Source organism: Tauraco erythrolophus, chromosome Z, assembly GCF_009769465.1.
Source record: "Tauraco erythrolophus isolate bTauEry1 chromosome Z, bTauEry1.pri, whole genome shotgun sequence".
Lineage (NCBI taxonomy): Eukaryota > Metazoa > Chordata > Aves > Musophagiformes > Musophagidae > Tauraco > Tauraco erythrolophus.
In genome coordinates, this window is record NC_141496.1 from 13,768,423 (window position 1) to 13,793,043 (window position 24,621).

A 24,621-nucleotide genomic window follows, 5' to 3' on the forward strand; every position below is an offset into this window, starting at 1 on the left:
CGCAATGCACCCTGCATTGATGCACGGTAATTCAGAATGAATTATCTTTTCAGTTGCAAAGAAGATGTCCCCATTCACTCACAGTTTCATTACAATGGAAAAGCCTCTGACATCCTAGCAAAGGTGTAATCAACAATTATATCACATTATGAGGTCTCTTATTGCCTTTTCCAGTGAACAATCCAACTCTACAAATATTCTACTGGATAGAAATAACATTTAGGTTACCTTACCTTCAACTTCAATGAATCTAAACAATATAAAATGTTGGTAAAGAAAGTGCTACTCTCACTCTTACAGTTTTAGCTGGACATTAAAAATGTTAAAAGATAAAAATGTGGCCAGTTAAGTAAATAGCTGCTCCATAGATAAAAACTATTACCTAGTTGATTCACTAAGCTGAGCTAACCAAGCCCCTGGTAAAGAAATTACATGCAAGACTTCACTCTTGATTGCCAACAGTCAGGAGAATTTCGGAACTATTTATGGATAATACAAAAGTTTACATTGCTCTGACATTTAAAATTGGACTTTTAGATAACTCTAATCTATGTTTCATTAAGAAAATGCTTCCACTAGCTTAGGGAAAGAGCCCACAGTGCTACAGAAGATGCAGAACAGCTCAGCTCAGTCTGACAGCCAAGACTAAAAGGCAGCTGCAGCTATTTTGACCTAAGGAGAAAGCATGAAAGAAGAGGTGAACGTCAGGCTTTTGGTGGAATAACAAGAGCTGATGGACAGAGTGCACACTAGGACAGGCTTTGCCAGCAGGAGGTTTAATTTTTCAGAATTGAAAAACAACCCCAAACCAAGAAACCACAAAGCTTGACAACTGCTTTATGTGCCAGCGTTAGATTCCAAGTGGCCTGTGGATGATCAAACATGGGCTTTCTTGATGCGACACTCATTCTCTCAGGAGAGAAATGAGTCTCTCTTTGCTTTACCTCCCTGCTGGCTGATTTACAGCTTGTGGCTGGTATCCTTTTCAAGGAAAGCTATTTGTCACTTCCTTTGTCCATGGCAAAGTCCCCTCAGCGTAACACAGCAACCTTCAAAATCCATTTTGTCAGCTAATTTGCTCAATCTGAAATCTACCCATGCCACCATGCCTGAAAACCCTCCTGTAGACACTGCAGATTTGCCAGCTAAGCCCTGTCAAATCCCACTTGGCAGTTTGGGAGGTTACTGCCGTAGCCCCCTGCCTTGCCTCTTGGCCAAAAGCCCTAACGTTATACATGAAAAATCACATCAGAAAATCATCAGGAGATCATCTCTGCCACCTCTCAGCTCCTCACACACAAACCATTTTATCTTACGTTACCAAGGAAGGTGAAACTGCTGGCAATTTATGCCATTTCAAATCTTCTCTTGAAAGAGTGATATTCACTGTTTGCATGTGAGAACGCACCTACACCCCCCAGCCAAACCCTATGTTGGGCACACTGACTACTTTTCACGTTATTCTGGGAGAATGGTCAAGCACCAGTTCTTGAAAGGGGATAGAGGATGCCGTGAAGGGCATACAGTTTTTCTGCATGTCGTCTTGCTTGATCATTTAGAGACAGATCCTCTGAGTAACAAGAGTGCAAAATTTGTTCCATTTAATACCACTCCTGACTTATTAGAAAGTATGTCAAGCCATATAGTCCCAAGACTTTCTTTCTGGACAACATTAAGTCTGTTAATGGTATCTCATGTACCTCGTGGAAACGAAGGATTTTTTTAATTCTTATTTTATTTTATTTTAACATAGCTTCTGTTCTACATTCAGTCCTATCAGAAGTGATAAACAGACTGACATCAAATTTTCCTCAACAATTTTTACGCTTTTTGGTCTGTGTTCATTTGAATTTTAGAATATGTGAGAATAATAATAAATAATGCTTACAAACCACCCCATCCTCCCATCCTTCCTTTGCTGCAGGAAAAGGGTTAAAAAGGGCTAGAAGAAATTAATGTTCCATGAATGTGTCAAACAGGAACCAGAGTAAATGTGAAGACGTCTTCACAGATCGCTTGAAGGTCTTCATGGTAATTAATAATGTGTGGTTCAATATCACACAGCCCTCAGGACAAAACTAAACCGAGTGAAAAAAGCTATTAAAGATTCACTAATCTTGTAGGCAATTAACAGCTCTTTTAGTTGAGCTCCAATAAAAAGCAGAATTTTTGATGTTAGTATTTTCCACTTTGACTTACGCTGTTTTTCTAATTACAGGTGCAAGCTGAGCTCCAAACGCTGTGATCATAATTTTTACGTCAGATCTACCAAAGCGCTGCTGTCCCTGACCTGTACCGCACAGCAGAGCCACCCCTCAACGTGCGTCATCAGCAACACAAGTGGCAGCAGAGAAGCTGCCAGGTTTGCTGAACATCTTTGGAGGCTGCAATAGAAACATGTGGAAACCCCCCTGCTGAGATATCTTCCACATTACTTTCACATCCTATTCATGGTACCATATAACCAAAAAGCAGGTAAGCTAACTGCACAGCTGGATGAGATAAACATACATTTGCGCCTTTTATCTTCATACTTTCTTTCTCTAATTACCCACCTTCCATCAGAAAAAAAACTCCTCTGCATACAAACCACATGAATAAACTTTACACAGTTCAAAGTTATAGTTCCCCAAGCAGCTATAGTGTAACCACACTATTCATATATACCAAGGTGTTAACAGCATATACAGCAACGCAAAATACTACTGACGTGGAAGACAGCCAAGCTACAGCTATGCAGGACCCATAATTTTCCATATCCTGCCCACTTACTGTTAAGCAAGGTTATTCTCTTACATCTGGAACTGCCCAGCTCTGAATCATGGCAATTACAATTCACACCACCTCAGTGCTAGGTGGGGAGGATCACCATCCCTTTTCCTCTTCTGCAAAAGCAAACAGCTAACATTCCCCAAACTAGATCTCTGCATCTACTTCCCAGTACATCTGCAGTGATTTTCAAGTTGTCAAACCACAGTCCCAGTCAAAACCAAAGTCAGAAAGGACACCAGGGGATTGCATAAGGTGTATCCAGACTTTTTGCAAAAATGTTATAGAATCATAGAATCGTCTGGTTGGAAGAGACCTTCAAAATCATCGAGTCCAACCATTCACACTGCACTGTCAAGGTCCCTAAACCATGTTGCTCAACACCAAATCCACACGGTTTTTAAACACCTCCAGGGATGGGGACTCCAGCACCTCCCTGGGCAGCCTGTTCCAATACCTCACAACCCTCTCTGTAAACAAATTCTTCCTGATATCTAACCTGAATTTCCCCTGGTGCATAACTTCAGGCCATTCCCTCTTGTCCTGTCATTCATAACACAGGAGAAGAGACCAACCCCCATCTCCCTACAACTTCCTTTCAGGTAATTGTAGAGAGTGATAAGGTCGCCCCTGAGCCTCCTCTTCTCCAGACTAAACAGTCCCAGCTCCCTCAGCCGCTAATTTACCAATTTACATACTCGACATGATGCTCAGGTGAGCTAACACCCATTGAAAGTCCACTGATATTTCACCCTCTTTCAGATCAGTCCACAGGGACGAAACTTTTAGCAATCAAGTATGGAAGTTTGATCCTATAAACACATGAAGCTCATCTAACCTCAGGACTACAAATACTGAGAATGAACCTTCGTGAATTTTAGCAATACTGTGTTATACTGTAAAACCACAGCATGACACAGTAAAAATATGGCAACAAAATTCAAATACATCAACTATATTTCAAATCTATATATGCCATGATGTACTTCAAACCAATCTCATGCCAAGTTGGTTCACCTACGTCGCGACTATGGACATCTTCCGCACAGTAACACATCTTACAGTACAGGTAGATGTTTTCCTACTATCTCATGCTGGTTTAATGTATCTCAATGTAACAAGTCTTCTTCTGAACAGTTGTAATTTAACTGTTAGTTTTGTCTTTTTAATCCTTCTTCACTAAGACAATAATAATTATGGTCCCTCCTTTACATGCTTCTCCAAGGAAAACCTGATGTAGCTCACCTTCTTAGATGCATTTCTTGACAAATCTTTTTGGTTGTCTCCTGTCAATTGACTCACTATCCAGCAATATCTGCACTTAATTTTGGAGCAGGGACTTTTCTCTTTGTTACCATTTGCTGATCTTACACACTCTCATCCAGGACATAGCCACTGCTGATGCCATTGTCACAAGTACTCCTTTGTGTTCCTGGGATGCCCAGGAACCCTCAACAGTTCCTTGATGAGTTGGTATGCCCTTGCTCTGATCTGCACAAATCCAGAACAAGGTGCTCATGATCCCCATACAGTAGATGACAGATTCAACTGATTTGGTTTCAAATTATTTTTTTAAAGATAAAATAGGATTGCTACAAACTGATTTTCTGTTAAATTTTTAGTTTGTATAAAGTCAATGAAACACTGTGGATGGAAGTGAGAGATAGATTGAGAATGTGAAGCTGAAGGAAGAATATCCTCACATCTGAGCATTACCTGCAAACAGGTAAAGTGCATTTCAAATCAGTAATGCCATGTCCAGTTTCAGCTTTGCAGTAATTTGTTAGTCCTATTGCTGTAACCCTACCATGTATCATCCTGTGTGTTACCATCATAACAGGATTGCATAGCTCTCATTAACTCACCATCCAGCTCCTCACATCTTCACGTGATTTCTTAATGCCACAAAATGACAGAAACTCACAGAGTATGGCACCAATCATTCTTACCCAGCTGGATTGAGTTGAGATAATGAACTAATTAACTAATTACTAATCAACTCAAGGTACCTATCCTGCCTACAAGAGGCAGGCCATTTCCTCCTGGCTGCGGAGGATGCAACAGTGTCCTTGGTGCCGCAGCCCAGGCTGGTGAGCGACAACAGTTCCTAAATCTCTCCTATGGATAACAGCTACTCCCATGGATTGGGATTTCAAGGACTCCCAAGTATAACAAATGCAAAGCCACAGGCTCTTCTCCCACGTTATGAATGACAGGACGAGAGGGAATGGCCTCAAGTTACGCCAGGGGAAACTTAGGTTAGATATCAGGAAAAATTTCTTTACAGAGAGGGTTGTGAGGTATTGGAACAGGCTGCCCAGGGAGGCCCTGGAGGTGTTTAAGAACCGTGTGGATTTGGTGTTGAGGAACATGGTTTAGGGACCCTGACAGTGCAGGGTGAATGGCTGGACTCGATGATCTTTAGAGTCTCTTCCAACCAGATGATTCTATGATTCATCCATAGCCAGATGCCATAAACAGCATCTCTCGGGGTGCCTACAGGCATGTAAGCACATACATGACCTGACCTGTTCCCACAGAGATCACATCACTGTGAAGCCAGCCCAGCAACTGGAAAGGAGGATAAAGCTGTAAAACAGTTAATCAAAGCTGTATGTTTGGATGCCCAATACTAAACATACAGCCTGTTCGCTTGGGCAACCAGACCGCTTCCCTAATGGAGCTGGACTTTAGTGGTTCAAAGCAACAGGAAGAGAAAGAGAAAAATAATAGAAACTCATGCGTTCTCCAGAGAAGGCCATTTCCTCAGTATTTAATTCACAACTGAAAAAGAACATATAGCATTATGCCAAATTCTGAACAACGCAGCTGTAGCCAAGGACAGCCTCTCACTGTGTTCACTGATATCAACTCTCTATAAATACATAAATATATACGCTGGCACCTGCTCAAGAACACCAGGCCAGAGCTCAGGACTTGGTTTTGTCAATGACTGTCCAACTCTCATTTGTTATTTGGTGCTGGAACCCGCATCTCCCTCTAGAAAAAGAGGATGAGCGTTCCCCAGCATAAGGAGATGTCATAGAACAATAAAACCTTATGCATATTTAAGAGAGATTTATTCGAATACCGTTCCATCAATTTCACATTTCACAGGGAGACAGTGTATATGTGGAAACCCATATGAGACTTCCCTTATTGGGGAGCATGTGACTTTATTATATGAATTCTGCAAACTGAGGCTTATACTCTGCTTTAAAATTATACCTTAAAAATTTGGCACTGCAATTGAACAAGACATCACCTCCTTTTATTTTTAAGGAGGCTTTTTCCAACAAGGCTGCCTGCTTGTCGCCATCTCCTTGCCTGCCTGCATCAGCACAGCAGCAATGCTGAGCGCAGCGGAGATGGAGACATGAGCCTCTGCCCAAGCACTCCGCACACCAGGAGATCCGGCCTCCGCGTGAGGACTTTGCGACTGAAGTGCACGTTGAGAGAGAAGGTGTACGTAGAAAGACCAGGGCAATGACTACGTCTGGGGAGCAAGCAGTGGTCACAGCCCACCAGCCGCCCACCTTCATCATGAAAAAGCCTGAGAGCACTGTTTGAGAGACAAGATGGATAGAAAGATCCCTGATTTTACTGCACAGTCTGCTTGATTTGGACACAAAGACGCTCTGCCACAGCTAAGCCCTTTTGCTTCGGGGCGAGACCGTGCCTTTGCCTGCCTGCACTGTTCAGCCATGCATCTGACCAGCTGGCACACGAGCTGATGTGCATCCCGGGCATGCCAAACCATTGCTACCTTTGCTCCACTTAGACAAGAGGATGCCTACTCCAATGGGACTGAAATACTAACAGTGACAAACTCCCATCCACTTTAAAGCCAGCTGTGGACCAGAAGGCAGCCCTGCGTTCCACAAAAAGGTCTGCTGAAATAAAAGAAACAAAAAGAAAATAAAAGTAAATTAACAACCAGTATGTGGGATTTACTTAATAAAGGCTGCCAATTTCAGGGAGTTAAGGGATTTTGTCAGTGAAGGTTATTTTCTTGCTAGGGAAAGAAAACTAACCACAAAGCCATCTCCTTTGCTCTTGTACTTCATCCTCATTCTTCATGCGTTCTTCCTTGTTTTTCTTAATAGCCCATTCTTGAAAAACTGGTAGATTTACTCACTGTCATCCGGCTGGGGCAGGCACAAGTTGCTCTTTTGTCTCAGCGGTGAATTGAAGCAGAAACCCGTACAGTTCCAGGCTGCAGGGGAGCTGCATGGGGAAACGCCAGCGAAAACACGACAGGGCACAGCGACGACGGAGACGCAAGGGCATGGAGGACCCCTCCCGCCCCACTGACTCCCAGAGTTGCTCGTTCTTTGTTTGTTTATTGCTTGCAACACTCTCCTATGATTATCTAGAAAACAGCTTTAAACCCTTAGTGCCTGCTGCCAACTGGCCGGGCAGAAAACCTTCAAGATATGGCCAAAACTTGCTCCTTCCACTAAGCACAGACACGGGAATCGCCACCTCAGCAGATTTAGAGCCTTACCCACAGTCAGATCATGTCAAGGGGCTCTTGCTGTTGCTGATTTGCATGAAGTTTGGACCCAGCCCACAGCCTGACACCACTGGGTCTCAGACCCCCCCCAGACCTCCAACAGCACGGCCAAAGCAAGAGGGGGATGAGCTGTAAACTGCCCTGCTCCAGGAACGGAGAGCACCTCTGGGACTAGGTTATCCCCCTGCAAACCTGTGTGGAATTTATTCCCGGCTTTATCTAAAGTGCCCACTGATTCCTTCTGCGAGCTGGTACCAGCCATTTTATCTTTCTGTGGTTCTGGTTCCTGTACTACCTTTTAATATTGGTCTCAGAGGAGCGCAATCCATGTAGCTAAGGAGCAGCACTGTTTTGTACCAGAAGTGAACTACCTACAGAATAATCATTTAGGGGAATTTTTCCTCTATCTGTGCTTCACACACATACTATTTGCCTGCGCAACTCAGCTCTAAAGGGCTCCAGGCCAGTACCAAGGAAATGGAGAAAATCAGAGAAATGCATCACTGCGTGCCTGCAGCTAAGCTGAAATCCACCTCCCCGTGTTCATAATACATCTCTTAACTCCACGTAAACGACCAATGCAAAGGATCTCTAGCACCCAGCGCTATATTGGCATTGCTCGAACACTGAAGGGTTCTTAATTGTACAAGTTATAGCTGTCAGTTATAAATTAACCGTTCTACATTTTTAGGATTTCCTACCTTCTAACAAACTACATGGTCGTTCATGTGATGGGTTACAAAGCTATGTTCAGAAATCATACTTCTACTCACAGAGGTGAAAACGTGAGAGATATTAAAGAAGTTATTATTTTCAGCTGAACATACACAGAAATTGAAACACGCTTGTTTTAAGTAGATTTTTCTAAGCACCCCATTGGTAGTCGGATGATAACCCGTTACACAGTTGTAATGAATGCTTACGTTTTAAGTTAGCATTATGTAACCATGGGGACGTTCTAATTGCAGATAAACACCCAGTAACCAAAAAGAAACCCCAGTTCTTTCATTACATATCAAGCTTTAAATGTCAGCAAGCAATTCTGTTTTTCAAGCAGGAACATATTTCAGTTTTCAAGATGACAGAGTCATTCATCTGAAGAAATCAGTTCCACTTGCTAAAATAAGCTAACTGGTTTAAATAAATGCAGAGCTATGACAAACAGGAAGGACATTTTTTGTTAAATGTTTATCTTTGTACAATGTGCAATTGTTTTGGGTTCTGCATTTCTAACATTATCACCAAACCACAAAAATCACAGAAATATTCTATTTTCTGTACTAAAAAGTCGCAAGATCACATCAGTTCTCACACAAAACTCAGAGAAAAATTGCTATATCACTGCTGAGAAAACTCATATGTTCAAGCTGAATTTACCTGTGCTGCACTAGCTGGTGAACAAATAGTATGAGGGTGGACTGGTGAAATCTTCGATGGGGTAAAAAGCCACGCAGGGTTGTCATGAGTGTCTGCTCAAAGGGCTGTGAAAGGATCGTCATATTTCTGCTTTGCAGCAGTTTAGCAAAAGATACCCAGCAGAGTGCTTCCTTTAAATACAGTCTTAAGGGCTGGATAAACACGGGTGACTTAGGCACAGACAAAAGTGGTGCTTAGCTCTAGAGTATGCTCGGAGCTGGGATTAGTCATTTAAGCTCCTTATTCAGTACCAGGCAAAAATCAGGCACACAAAACTGGGATTCATAAGGATCAGCAGAACGCCTCACCCTTGCCAGCAGAGGAGGTGCAGAATGAGAGATGGATGTGACCCCGTTACCCTCAACGCAGGCAGGTAACAACCCCCACTGGAAATCCCGCTGCACGGAGACCCAGTCGAGTCTTCACAAAAACCCCACAGGGAGCCATTCCTTTCAAATCCTCTGCCTCTTTCATCTAAAAGCCCCGGGGCTACAACTGCTGTGCTAGCGTGAGAGAAATTCAGGATCAAACCCCTGCTTTGAGGCCATCTGAACTCCACCCTTGCACTGCCCTGTCTGCAGGGAATCCTGGGGTGCGCCTCGGAGCCGAAACCCGGGTGCTGGGGGACAGGGATGACCTGCCACCACCCAGGGTACAGATGGGCTAGGAGTAAATCGTGTGCCAGAAAAGGCCACCTGAGGCTGGGGTTGCCATGACAAATGATCCTTTTATTAAATACCAGGGTAAACGGGCATACGAACTTGTAAACCTTAATGGCACAGAACTAATGCAAACCCTCAGGCTGCGATTAATCATGCTTCCATTCCAAATAACTTAAAAACAAATGACTTGTTTTTGTCGGTTTCCTTCAGATGCCGGGTATCTGATGAAAGGTGTTCAACTGGCTGATTAACTATCCCTTTGCTGGCACACCTGCGAGGATCCCACCAGCACGGGAAAGGAGAGGTAGAGCAGCTTATCTCAGAAGATATTTATGCACACCTGTCAGCGAGCCGTAATGTTCCAGCTGCACTCCTGGAACATGTTCTCCCACCCTGCAGCAGCAGCACAGTAGTCGACTCAAAATTTGAGGATTTACAGATCCTCCAAAAGGCTAAAACCTCACTTTTTTAGCTTCTTGCCTCCTTACTGACTCTTCGATCCCTGAGATCCTGCTTGATTTTCCTTTCTAAGGTATTTCGTAGTCTGCAGTCCGGTGGGCTAACTGGATGCATTGTACAAACGCGTATCCCATCAAATGTAAATGTCCTCCTGCCTACTGAATGTTGCCTTGTTCCCTGCCGTTGAGCGAAGGGCACCCAGAGCTCCTCACCTACCCTCCTCCCATTGTCTCATGCCCCTTTCTCATGCCCCTCTTATTCATTTGCTCTGGGACATAGAGAGACCTTGTCCTTTCAATATGCCTTGATATATTAGTTCTTCTTGGAATGGACTAAACTTTTCTATTTTTGTCTCAGGCTTCTCTTCCTAATGAAAAAAATACCTCCTAAAGACAGAAGGAAAGTCGTGAGTATCCTCCTGTGGCTTCCTACGGCCCCTTGCGCGCACAAGAACACCACTGCCCTTATTCACACAGCCCATCCTCAGCGGCTGACTACATTAACCCCTCCACGTCAGAGGAACTGTTAAATATCCACCGAAAAAAAAACGGGAGCTGGCAGCACGGTACACTGTTTTCCTCCGGCAGCGCAGGCGGAGCACACTCAAGCCCCGTTGCCTGCCCATGCTCCGCCAGCACTTGCACACCCAGCCGACGTGGCTCACCCGTGGGGCCAGCCCATCCTCCTCTTAAAACACTCGTCCCTGTGGAGAGTGAGTCCTTCTCAGCGCTACATCCCAGTGGCTTAACCTCCCGTGCTCCACCGTAAGAAATGAGCGTGTTGATGTCGCAAGAGGTCATAGACATGAGGTGTTTCTGATCGGCACCTATACTGTTCTTTCAGGAAGACTTTGGAGGTGTCACCAAAGCCTAGTCGGACTGCCGTCGGCATTAAAACCTCATCAGTAAGGAATAAAAGACGGGCCATTGTCACTGGTGACTCACTGTTTAAGGGAGCAGAAGGCCCGATATGCAGACCAGACCCACTGCACAGGGAGGTCTGTTGCCTCCCAGGGGTCAGAGTTAAAGATGTAAGGAAGAAGCTTCCTTCCCTACAGCCCTCGGACTATTACCCCCTTTTGTTGTTTCAGGTAGGCAGTGAGCAATTAGGAAGAACCACTCCAAGGACAATGAAGAAGGACTTCAGAGCCTTGGGGCACCTGGTCAAGGGATCAGGAGCACAGGTTGTGTTCTCCTCTATCCCTCCAGCTGTGGGCAATGACAAGCGATTAGGCAGGAAGTACCAACAGGTTAATACCTGGCTCCAAGCCTGGTGTGTCTGGCAGGGGTTTGGGTTTTTTGACAGCAGGTGGATCTGCAAGAGGCCAGGTCTGTTAGACAGGCATGGTAATAGCCTGTCCCACAGAGGGAGAAAGTTTTGGGAAGGGAGTTGGCAGGGCTCATAGCCAGAGCTTTAAACTAGGTATGAAAGGGGGTGGGGGTGAAATCAGGATCACTGGAAGGGAGCCGGAATGCAGTATGCCAGTGCTTGTGGGGGAGGAATGCACTAGCAAGATCATGCAGTCTTGTGAATTAGCAAAGGATCAAGGTGTCATGCCAGGTTGCAGACAGAGCACAGGGGTTGTTGAGGGGTTGGTTACTGTGGAAACACCTGAGCATCATCAGGGAGCTCCAGGTACCTCATCAGGGACCCAACTCAAATGTCTCTCTATGAATGCCCGCAGCTTGGGCAATAAACAAGAGGAGCTGGAGATGCTTGTGAGCCTGCAGCGCTATGACCTGATCAGCATCACAGAGACATGGTGGAATGACTCCTGCGATTGGTGCGTTGGACTAGACGGGTATAAACTGTTCAGGAAGGACAGGCAGGGGAGATGAGGAGGGGGTGTTGCCCTTTATATGAACAAACAGCTAGAACGCATGGAGCTCTACCTGGCAAGTGATGACGAAAGAAACGAGTACCTGGGGGCCAGGGTGAAAGGAAGGGTAGGAGACTTTACAGCGGGACTGTGCTACAGACCACCCAATCAGGAGGACCAAGTGGATGAGGCACTACATAGGCAGACAGGAGCTGCTGCTCGTTCATAAGCCCTGGTCCTCATGGGAGACTTTAACCACCCTGATATCAGTTGGAAAAACAACACGGCGGGGAACAAGCAATCCAGGGGATTCCTGGAATGCATTAACGATAACTTCTTTATCCAAGTGATACAGGACCCAACAAGGAGAGGTGCCATGTTAGACCTCGTTCTCGTCAATAGGGAAGAGCTGGTAGGTAATGTTGAACTCGTGGGTAGCCTTGGCTGCAGTGACCATGAGATGGTGGAGTTTGAGATCCTAAGGGCAGCTAAGAGGGGGAAGCTCAGCAAGCTTGAAACCCTTGATTTCAGAAGAGCTGACTTTTGCCGCTTCAGGAACCTCCTTGGTAGTGTGACATGGGATAAAGCCCTGGCAGGACTGGGAGCCCAAGATTGCTGGTTGACTTTCAAGGATCATCTCCTCCAAGTTCAAAGGCATTGCATCCCTAAAAGGAAGAAATCAGGCAAAAACACCAGGAGATCCATATGGATAAACAAAGAACTCCTGGCTAAAATCAAATACAAAAGGGGATTACACAAAGCATGGAAGCAGGGACTGGTAACACGGGATGATTACAAGGAAGTTGCTCGTGTACTCAGAGACCAGGTTAGAAAAGCTAAGGCCCTGACAGAGTCAAATCTGGCCAGCAATATTAGAAATAACAGAAAAGGATTTTATAGGCATGTGAGAGAAAAAAGGAAAATGAGAGAGAATGTGGGGCCCCTCTGGAAAGATAAGGGTGACCTGGTTGCTGAGGACATGGAGAAGGCTGAAATTTTCAACAACTTTTTTGCCTCAGTCTTCACTGGCAACCACTCGAACCACACCACCCAAATCACAGAGGATGTAGGCTGGGTCTGGGAGAGCGAAGAACCACCCAGGGTAGGAGCAGATGAGATCCGGCAACACCTAGAGAACCTGAAGGTGCACAAGTCCATGCGACCTGATGAGATACATCCAGGGGTCCTGAAGGAACTGGTGGCTGAAGTTGCTAGGCCACTAGCCATCATATTTGAGAGGTCCTGGCAGTCTGGTGAGGTTCCTACAGATTGGAAAAGGGCAAACATAACCCCCATCTTTAAACAAGGGACCAAGGACAACCCGGGAAACTACAGACCAGTCAGCCTTACCCCTGTGCCAGGTAAAATCATGGAACAGATTCTCCTGGTAGCTGTACTAAGGCACATAACAAATAACCAAGTGGTTGGTGACAGCCAACATGGCTTCACTAGGGGCAAGTTGTGCCTGACAAAGCTACTGCGCTGGTTAACGTGGGTAAAGCAATGGATGTCGTTTTCCAGGACTTGTGAAAGGCGTCTGACACTGTCCCACATGACATCCTTGTCTCTAAAATGGAGAGACATGGATTTGACAGATGGACCACTCGGTGGTTAAAGAACTGGCTGGACGGTCGCACTCAAAGAGTTGTGGTCAATGGTGCCATGTCTATATGTCTATTAGATCCAAAGCGGTAAACCATAGCTGATTATTATTTAACAAGGTGTATGGATTTGCTGCTACAGAATATATATCTTCTACAGTTGTGTTAATAGCTCTTAGATCTTGAAAAAGTTATCAATTATTTCTTTTATTCCTTCTGATCTTCTAGTCTCAAGGGATATTGTTTTATTTTAACTGGACCAGCTCTTGCTTTTATTTCGGTTTTAATTGGAGCTGCATTTTTGCTTTACCAGGCACTCTTGATGCCCAAACTCCTGGGTGTATTTGGTCTTTTGTTTCTTGTATAATTTCTTCCTCCTGTCACCAAAAATCTGGACAGAAACCCCCTAACAGAGTTTGCAGTGTAGGAAAGCGGCACTGCTTTATTGCGGTGTGGGTGCACGGGGGGTGTCTCCTCCTGGCTGCACCCCCGGCCCTTGGACAACCTTTGTAGTTTTGGTGGGGAGGTAGGGGAAGGACTCTTTACATTAGTGATGGGTGATAGAAGAAGAGGAAATGGGCATAAGCTTAGTCAGGGGAGATTCAGGTTGGATGTTAGGAAGTATTTCTTCTCTGAAAGGGTTGTCAGCCACTGGAATAGGCTGCCCAGGGAGGTGGTTGAGTCCCCATCCCTGGATGTGTTTAAGAATAGGGTGGATGAGCTACTTGAGGATATGGTTTAATGGGGATTAGGGATGGTTGGACTCGATGATCTCTAAGGTCTTTTCCAACCTAGAAATCTATGAATCTATGAATCTCAGAGCCAAGCCTGAAGACCAGTTAATGCTGGTATCAAAAATTCTACAAGTACACATAAAACCAAGACCTCACTGGGACAAATTAGCTTTTGGATCATTAGCTATGCAAACAAAAACAGGTTAAAAACTTTGCGAGTAGACATTTTTCACACTTTATTAGTGGAAAATAAGGTGTATTTCTAGTAAGCACTTCAAAGGAAGACTGCCTTGCCCATAAATGTCTGAGTGTCTGTTTAGTAAAGTGGAATGTGAATATCTGTGAAATCCAAGTAAAAACATGGGGCTGTGGAAAATATACAACACATAGATGACAAGCAACTCTAAATTTTTACATTCTCAAAGAGTTCACGTTACTCTTTTAAGATATACCTACAGTTTTATACTATCTCCTCCATGGTTTAAGACATCTTCAAAACTATACTCAGATAGGCTAGAAAAACTAAATAGACTAAAACTAACTAAACTATAAAATAGTTATAGTCTATATAGACTATAGACTATAAAATAGTCTAAATAGACTATAACTAAAACTGAAAACTAAAACTAAAAATAAAACTAAACCACTGAAAGACAGAAGAATAATTTCTTTCTTTTCCTGCCTTTTATGACATCTGTTAACTGCAAATAACATACTATTTCACCGTAGTTTTGCTTAAGACCCCAACATGGAAGACACTAGTCTTACACACCACTGAGAAAGCATTAACTTCACAAAAAAAAAAAAAAACATCTTCTATATTCACCAAATTTAGCAGTCCAGAGTCCAACACCGCTCTTACGGAAATTGAAGAAACTCTCCTTAATTGCAAGGGGTGAAGGGCTGGTCGTGAAAATCCTAAATATGTTCTGCTAATAGAATTCATCTTGTTAATAAGCTGGCATGTGAACCCATTTTTTCCGGCTGCTAAAAGCAGCTTGTGGTTTGCTTTTATTCTTTCGAACACAATTAGCAAAGCTCTCCAGCAGCTGAATAGACCTATTCATTTGAACAAATTATTCCCTGGCAGAGTTGTTTTTGGTTTTTTTTTTTTAAAAAAAAAATTCTCCCCAAAACTCTCTCCCATCCTGGTGTAGTCTGAAGACACAAAAGCCTGCCTGTCATTAATCTTGCCTGCTGTGCCTGAAAAAAAGACGAGTGGGACGTACACTGCTGAATATGTTACATTTTCAGTGTCTCTCTGTGACATGACTGAATGGCTCACTTCTCCCAACCCTTATCTTAGCTGGTGTACAATCCTAATTAAAAGGCTGACGTAAGGAATACACATGGGGAAGAGTCTGGCACGGATGTTATGGATGAGATGATAAACTTTATAAGCACAGCTACCTCCTACGTAGCTTTTGTAGTTAACTGTTGGAGCTCGAATAGCTGCGCTTATGTGGACCATTTCTCATTTCAGAGGGCTGAAAACCTTACATAAAACAAGACTTGCCCTTTTTAATAGGTAGTAGCATCTCACTGATCTAATTAATCTGCATAGTTCATTCTTTCACTGAGATAACTTCACAGGCAAATTGGGCTCCAGTTCCCTTCTCCTGCTGCTCATTTTCAGTGTGAAAAGGGCTGTGGCTAGGACAAAACCCACGCATCCACCTCGCAAACAATGCTGTCACGTAGTTAACACAGCAGAAATATTTGTTTAATTAGTTACATTTTCAGCTCTTAAATGAGAAGAAAAAACAAGCCATGGGTGGTCTGTAACCTCAGAAGAGCAAATACCCCAGGCTGTAAAGTCATCCCAGCTCAGAATACTGGGTTGGACATAAAAAAAGCATTTATTGAACTTAGGCCTGAGTTGGGAACAGAAGGTGCATTAAGAGCTTCCAAACCTCAGCCTACCGCCAATTCATTAAGTGTTCGGCATTATTTAATAAAAATGGCGCATGCACATACTTTAACTGAAATGCTACTTATTCACAAACATTTTTAACTAGAGTATCTGTTGGGAGTTATTCACGCACCAATTCAGAGATGGTTTCAAATTCTTCTTTCAAGTAAATGCACACAATTCCCATTGCTGTCTGCCTCACCTAGGCTGTAGGTCTGCAAGCAGAGCTTGTCCTGCGTTCTGCAATTAAACCAAGGGTCTCAACTGGTTTACAGAGACTAGGACACATTGTTGCCAATGTCTTCCTAATGCATTAACATTATACAAGTGAGGAAACTGCTACAATTTGTGTAACAGCATTAAAGTAATTCTACCGTCCTCATGGCTGAACCCCAAATCTGAATGGGTTTTTGAAAAAATTCCTCTTTTTCCAGCTATCTTATCAGAGAAGTCAGTCTCCAGGTAGTCGTGAAACAAAACAGTCCAGCTTTCTACAGAACTACAGGGTGTTTCTTGAAAAAAAAAACACAAATCATGACACTACTGAACGCTGAAATGAGAGCTGAGCAGATCTGATACTTCAGCCCACGATTCTTTGGGTTACATTAACGTGACAATAACTGCTTTCAGACTCTGAAAGTGGTGACCAAGCAAACTAACAATATTTGCTAACGGACTCAGGCAGCTGTTGCAACGGGATGTTGCAATGAGACACTGCAGACAGGGAACATCTCATCATACCCAAATACTTCTGAGATGCTTTCTCAGAACCTCTCTGCCACTCTTATTTTCGATGCTGTTTAGTTAAAAGGTGCTTAATGAAGCTTTTTCCTTCACAAGAGATTCCTGGAAGACTGAGAGAAAATTGCCTTTTCCACACTTTCCTGCTGACTCCCAAGGCACAGGTTCTTCCACCTTCCCCATTTCCACAGCATAACATCCATGCAGAAACAACAGCAATTCCTGACCTAGGAAAAAGGTACCTAGAACATGTTTTTCTGTTTTCTGTCTGATTTCACAGCTGGAGATGAAGATGGCCAACACTCTTTGACCCGTTACTCCTCCAAGGGCTGTATGTGTCCTCCATCTGGCAACTGGACGGCTGTTGCTTTAGGACTTTGCCCTTTCTGTCTCCCTTATCTTTCCTTCTGTCATTTGCTTAATTTCCATTTTTATGATATTCTTTTTTGGTAGATAATAATGCCTTTAGGATTAGTGCTGGCAAGAAGCCAGGGCAAAATGGCAGCGCTAATGACTTTTGTCTGAGTTAGGGTCACTGCGAGATAATTTAGACCACGGACCCAGGGCCCTGTTTTCCCATGACACAGGAAAAATGCACACAGAGAAGAAGAAACGCTGAATGCTTCAAATCCAAACCTCCCTGAGTTCAACCTCTTGTGACACAGCTTGCAGAAAAGGACGAGGATTATATTTCAACACCCGTGGATGGGACCTGAGATGGACTGTACCACCAGCTATCTTTCCCCAGAGTTTTTGTTTTCAGGAGCAGAAACCAGCAGGGAAAAATCCATCTCTGCCGCTTCCCACCCACTCAGCTGAAGGACCTCTCTCTCCCAAGCTTCCCTTGGAGGACAAAGCCTTCCTCAGAGCATGCCGAGGCCAACACTGCCACCTTCTTCCCATGCTGCCAAAAGAAGCACCATTAATGAGGTGCCCACTACCCACATATCTTTCAGAGTGGAAGGAACTGGCCCTGGGTTTGGCTTTTTATCTTTCCCCATTAGTTTTTAAAATGGATTTTTTTCTTAAGCCAGAAGGCTGTCCTGGCATGTTTTTCCTCTGAACATGTCAGCAGGACAATTGGTTATGGGAATATGAAGCATCTCTTTCCCATTATCCCAAGTGCGGAAATGCAAAATTCATCATAAATGATGAAAAGCAAACCAGGTAGTTAAAATTCACACATCGCTAATGAAGTAACACAGCTCATGTTTTTTGCTACGCTGACCCAAGGCCATCCCTCTTAAAGAAGTTTTATATTCCCCCTCTGCTAGGAGGCTGTGAGAAAGCAGGTAGGGGAGGCTCTGCTGAGAGCTATACAACTTAAGCATCCATGCAGTATCAGGACACTCTGCATTTTAAAACAAAACCTCCTTCCCTCATAGCCATGCTGTGCAACTCCTCCACAGGGAGCCCCAGATCCGTATGGCCTTCACCACGAGCTTCCCGTGAGACAAGGACTGATGTTCCAGAGAGCAGGAAGCTGTGGCAGATGTAGACAGACTGTAAGTTCTCCCTCTGTGACAACAAGAAGAGATTGGGAAGGTGCAGAAAGCCAGGTGGGAAAGGAAGAGCAGGAAGAGGAGTAGGAGAGGCAGCAGCAGGAAAATGCTGCTGCCTGGCCCTAGCAAAGGCTAATGTTTTTGGGTGAGTGAGTGCTTGGAGCAAGATGAAAAGGTCTGGATGACAGGTGGGAATGGGATCTAGGCAGAGGCATCCCTTGGAGCCAGGCAGAAGAAGGTCAAGGAGAAAGCAGCAGGGAGCCAGGTGCCTGTGCAGCTGCCCTGCAACAGCCAGGAGCACTACCAGCACAAACCTCTGACTGCATGAGCAACCATGGAGTGAGGAAAGAGAAAAGAGGACTCCTGGCAGCAGGTACACAGCTGAGTAAGGAGTCTCCCCAACACACACATTAGCCTGCAAAATCTCCCCACCACCAGCACAGGGGGATTTGCTCTCTCGTGGATCCAATTCTACTGGACCATAACAGCCCTTGCATCTATTCAGTGTCTATCAACAATGCAATTGCACAGGGTTTGCAGTGGGTCCTCATCCTAAAGAAGAGGAAATCATCCCCTTGCCCGCCTCCACACCACCCACCTTAACACGATCCATCACTCACAAGCTGGACAGACAGTATTCTGAGCTCTCAGCAGTTTAAACCTTTTCTAATCTGGGGAAATCTCACGCTGCCCACACCTGAAAAGCCACAAATCTGGGGATAACTGGATCTTTAATACTCAGAATCACATTTCTCACTAAGCACAACCAAGAGCAGGTGGCAGATTTTCAAGGTACATATCTTGCTAAGTGACATCTGCAAAAGGGCATACAGAGGGAAGAGGGAGAAACAGCACAAAATACAGTCCCACACCTTGTTCAAAACTAATTTTGCACATTCTTCAGAGAGCAGGACCTTAAACTCAGATGAGGTTTCTCTACTAACCCGAGGCAAAGAACACCAACAAAAGACTATTTCTGCCTGCTTAGGCTTTGAAAGTTTCACAGGAAAAACACAAGCCACTGATGTGATTCAACATTACATTTTAAATAAAAATTTAAATAAAATATATCCAAGTTCCAACAAGCACAGGTTTTCTGAAGACAGTCAATGTTACGCAATAAACTGCAGGAAAGGTCGTTTATTAACACAATCTTCACGTTCATCTGCTTGTGCTTTGAACTAAAGATGATGCCTCCACCCGGGCAGGACACAATGCTTAAAGCAAAAAGCTGAGGTAAGTGCTTAAGTGGGAGCTAGTAAACGAGGGGTTTGAGTTGCTTTCCTGAGTTTTTTAGCACGAATGCCCCCAAACCTTCCTTTAGGAGATAAAGCTGTTGCTCTGGATGCACCAGTTCTTTTCCTTTCACCAGGATAGCAACTTTCAAGCAAACTTACCCTTGCAGCAGCATCTTAATTTCACAGAGCGCACTTCACAGCAACATTTCAATTTGCTTGAAAAACAACATAATATACCGCCTTAGTCCATGAAGCCTAAATTCCTTCTGTCTTTATGGGTTCATTATTCCTCTAGTTGTAGGCATTTATCATAACGAGAGTAGTTTTGTCTTATGCTCTTAACTCCATGAGATTTAAATTCTTCTTGATAGTCACTTTTCCTACGGAATTGTTTGTATTGCAGCTCTCGTTTTCTACAGCTAAAGACTGACCAAACACTCTTCAAGCCACTTTTCTTTTTAAGTATATTTGAAAAGTTTACTCTCCATCATGGGGAAGGCTGACTGTCTGGGAGGCGGAGTGCTGACTGTCCAGGAAATACTTGTATCAGCATGCAGAAATCCCTATAGGTATGTGATACAAATTCTTGCTTTCACAGAACGCTTTTCTATGAAAATCCCTAACGAACTAGTTTTGTAGTAGCCCAAATGCAATTTTCAGACTCATCATCCTCCTACACTTTCAGAGATTAGAAAAATACGTACTTTCCCATCTCCATCTCTGGGGGACAGTGGCACTCCCCTAGGTTTAAAACAACTCACAAGGACTACAGAGATATTTTAGATAGTTCAAAATAAACAACAGCAACCACCTAAATATGCTTAGTTAGGAAATAAGACCACTTTTCTCATCTGCATCAAGAAAAGCTTCATCAGATGTAATACAGAGTGTTAACTTCCTGAGATATGATTCTACCAAAAAAAACGGTATTGAGAGAGAACAAAACTGAAGAATTTAATTTTTTGCCTGTAAAAAAAAGGCAAGTGACCATTGAGAGAGAGGCAGAGAGATCTAGCAATCTGACTTTCCCCAGCCTTCCTGCTGGAACAAGGGGACAAGCACAGGACGACTGGTCAGGGATGGTGGTGCACATAGCCAGCACACATAGACCATGCCTATTCTTGCTGCTATTTGCATTATCCACACGCAAAAAAAAAAAAAAAAAAGAAAAGAGATTATATAAGCAACAGTGGGCTTTTAAAACTGAACCAAGGTGATTCTGTCCTGAGAAGGGCTCACCGCTACTTTCGTTTTAATTAGGAGCGTGTTTTTGAAGATGCTAAGACCTGAAGCATGTCGTCAAGTACTTACGTAGTCGTCCTCGTGTAGACCTTGCTTCTGAACAGAACTTTTCACCTCCAGAGAAAACTTCTCAAACTCAGGCTTCACGGTCCTCAGCAGAGTGACGGTTTGGAGGTACGAGTACGCCTTCTTGGCTTCAAGGTCATGTTTGTCTCCTCTTCTCCAAGAGCCATTTCCTAAGGGGAAAAGAAGCGTATTTCCAATGCCAAATTAGATATCATTACAGGATTACCTTCCTTTTTCTACCCAAAAGTCTCTTCTCCTGCACCTTGGGGAGATGGCAGACTACAAGGGAGAACTGAACCTGTTCCAGGACATGCAGGAAACCGGGCAGGGAGGAACGGCTAGTGGGAACTAAATGTGCAAACAGAAGGACAACTTTACTGCCATGCTGTGCTTGCTTATTTTGAAAGGATAGGATGAAGCCTAAGCGTGAGAAGACATCTCAGAGCAAAAATCATGCGCCAGATCTCAAACACAGAGATATTTAAGTTAGAACAAATGAAGGAGGATCCGACCATAAAGTTTTTGTTACACGTCACTCCACCAGCGACACTCTTGGACAGTCAGAAAGGCACCAGTAAAGTCAATAGTATGATCGTCACCCCGAATGGGAGGCAGATGGTGCAGCTACTTCTCCCACAGCTCTCCCACTGCGGTCAAGGAGAGAACCATGTGTGCGGTGGCTGCCAGACCAGCCCTGGTCTCAGTGGAAAAAAAACACTTAGAAATAAAATGCAATCCTGTGCCTGTGCTGTATGTACATGTGTTTTGCGTCACAGCAAAGGAACAATTTAACTCAGACCACCAGAAAAGCAATCAGATTTTTAAAAAGCAGGAGAGCTGACTGGCTGTTAATTAGCAGAGGAGTCCTTCTGCCTAACAGAGCCTGACCCTAGCAGGTCCTGAGAGCCTGATCCAAAGATTCACGAGATCAGTGGAAAGGTTCACATTGTCCATTCTACATAAATGATAAAAGAGACCTAGAGGGAACAGTGGTAGCCCTAAGCAGTGTGCCTTTAAATGCTTACAAATCATTAAAGATAGACAGTCATTTTATTTTTCGAACAAAACAACAAAATCGACCACGGCTAAAGGCGCCAAGATGAAGACTAGCACTTAAGCTCCCACATGGGACCCCGAGATGAGAGAGGATGTGGCTGCTTTTCTCAGGTTGAGGACCATGGTGACACCTGGGCCGAGAGAAGGCAAGCATTTTAGCAGTGGAGATGCTAACGGGGATGGAGTCCAGACATCAAACCCACAGGTGTTCCTCGCACAGCACTACCAGCTGCATCGCATGCCTGCAAGAGCAAATTCATGGACAGACCACCCCCGTCTCCCACAGCAGGTGACCTGACAGAGCCTACACTTTGTCCTCCCAGTATCCTGGGAGGTTTTTTCCCTCTTTTTTCTGACAATAAAAGTAACTGGAGAATTGCTCTGCTTCCTTGCGGAGCACAGGGGAAGGAACAAAGGACCTGCACTTCTCCTGAGGACAAGTCTTTCCTTGTGCTACTTTTGGCTGCAGGGCAGCTCCCGTCACTCCCAGCACGGGTCAGTAGGCACAGGACTACCTCAGCCCTTTTACCTTTCTTTTCCACCTTTCTTATTTACCACAGTACCAGCTGGGACTGCAATCTTTATAAACACCATGAACCTTGCTAACGCTTAATTTTTTTTCCTCTTTTTTTTTGGGGGGGGCAGTTATTTCATTCTCTTAGGAAGAAGCCCTAGATATGTCTGCCATAGTTTAGGGATTCCTTTCCCAACACAAAGTTCAACTGGTCAAAATTACTTACACCAGGACCCTGTTCATCAGACCTGATGCAAACACTAGAGAGCAACTAACATCCCACCGTCTAATTTTGCCCTCAGAGGTAGCACTCTTCCCTACAACGCCTACACCCTGCCCTTGTTAACCAGTTTAGAAAAGAACGAAATGCACATCTGGCAATTGTAAGCTAGCCTGTCTTGCTAGCTTCCCTGCAAGAGGACACAAGCCCTGCCAGAGCCTCGAAGCTGAAAAGCCTCTGCCCCAGATGGGTACCTGCTTTTCACAGGGGCGGTATTCAAGAAGTATGGCAGAAAATACAGCATGAAGGGCTTTGCTATAGCTTTGCGTCCATTTGCAAATGGATATGGCTAAAAAGAGATTATATACGAAAAAAATTATAATGCCGGTCAAATGTGAGTAAGTTTCCATCCTGGACACTATACCTACTTATTTATAAGATCCTGACACTGGGAGCTGGGAAGGTACACTTGCACAACAGCGTTCCTAGAATAATTTACATATTTAAATTCCTTCATGGATTATTTCGTGGGAGGTTGTGTTGCCACAGTACTTATGTGCAATTATTGCAGCCTTGGCATTTAATATGCCTGTTCCTCTGAAAAATTAAAAATATTCAGAACAGAGGGCAACAACAAACTGCAATATGGTCATCTGAACTTAAAGGCGACATGCCAATTTACCAATTGCACCCACACTATTTTCTCCAGGCACTGGGAACAAGGAATTTTGGGGGAATTTCTCTACATTTCTCTTTTACACTTGCTTTGCACATGACCATCCAGATGACCATCTTCACAGAAGTCAACTTCTGATGCACAGTCATTTTACTCTTCATGGGAAACACACCCACAAAGAAGCAGAAAATAGTTTAAAATAATTATTACCTAGAAAATGGCAGGAAATGCCACATTCTAACAACACTATATCAGAAAAGAGTTTTCACTAATCCCTTGGACAGGCTACAAGAAGACTGCACCACCTGTGATGCAAAGGAGGATTCTCCAGAGACTCCCACACGACCGTGGGGCAAACAGGTATCACCCCATCACCTTGTGTGGAGGTCTCAAGCCAGAATGGCACAGCACTGTCCTGTACATGGCTGAACAAAGTGCCGTCTACCGGGGGCTGCATCACTGGGGACACCCACTCCACATGAACTGTGACACCAGGGTCCCTGCTGGGGCAGGGCTCTGAGCCTGGGGATGGCAACACTGCCTCCTGCAACCACTTGTTACCTCCTAGCAAACACCATCCTGGGAAGCAAAACCATGACAAAACACAGCAGTCCACCTCCTGCAGATGCTGCTCTTACATGAGCAACCTCCGCTCAAGGAGAACTTTGGGTACCATCTGTCCCAGTCAGCTTCAGTACTTCCCAGGTAGTCACCCTGAGCTCATTTCAGCCAAGGCAAGGAAACCATCAGTTGCAGGGGGAGATTAATCTCAGCCTCTGCAGACACCTATGGTGAGGTGAATCGCTGTTCAGGGGTGCCTGTTTTTCTCCTGTAACTCCAAAGGCAGCCCAGCTCACCCACAGACTTGTACCTATGGCCAGATGAATCACTTCTGATGCATTTCTACTCTGTGAGATGAAATGCAGCAGTCCTGCAGTGGTAACGAGCCATCGCTGGCAGCCAGAGGGGTTATTTGATCAGTGGTTTCTAGAGAAGTGAAGCCTGCAAAGCTCCCATGGTCTACAGAAGGGCTAAAACTTTATAGAGTTTTTGGATGGCTGATGTGGGCAGACCTTCGGCTTTTTGCTCCAGTCCTGATTAAGGCTGCAATGTCAAATAGTTCTGTTTATGCCACAAGGGATAAAATCACTCCAAATTCAACTCAACAAAAAGAAAACCTTGATTCAAACCATCGGCTTTGATCCTATTCTGCAACTTTATCTTTCAGTTATTTATTTCCTCATTATCTGGCAAAACTTGGCACTTCTGTAGCTAACCTAGATAACGCATGTAACAGTATTTGTACTTCTGTTACATGCGTTAACAGAACGCATAGAGAACATATCTGTATCTCTGAATCTAGACAGCCACAGACATTCACTATAGAGCTTTCCAACAAACAGTACTGTTTGCTGTGAAATAATCTCAGAGATGGTAGACGAGTAACAAAAAGTTTAGGCAAAAAATTTAACTTACAA

The 24,621-nt window shown here is 44.2% G+C and overlaps 1 protein-coding gene across 1 annotated transcript in view; it reads right to left on the reverse strand.

Moving 5' to 3' along the window:
* Positions 1-24,621, reverse strand: part of NPR3 (natriuretic peptide receptor 3) — a 44,641-nt gene that overhangs the window by 13,251 nt on the left and 6,769 nt on the right. The window contains exon 3 of the mRNA XM_086629417.1: positions 20,681-20,847. Within this exon, the coding sequence (XP_086485543.1) occupies positions 20,681-20,847 (167 nt within the window). The remainder of the gene's footprint in view (positions 1-20,680; positions 20,848-24,621) is intronic.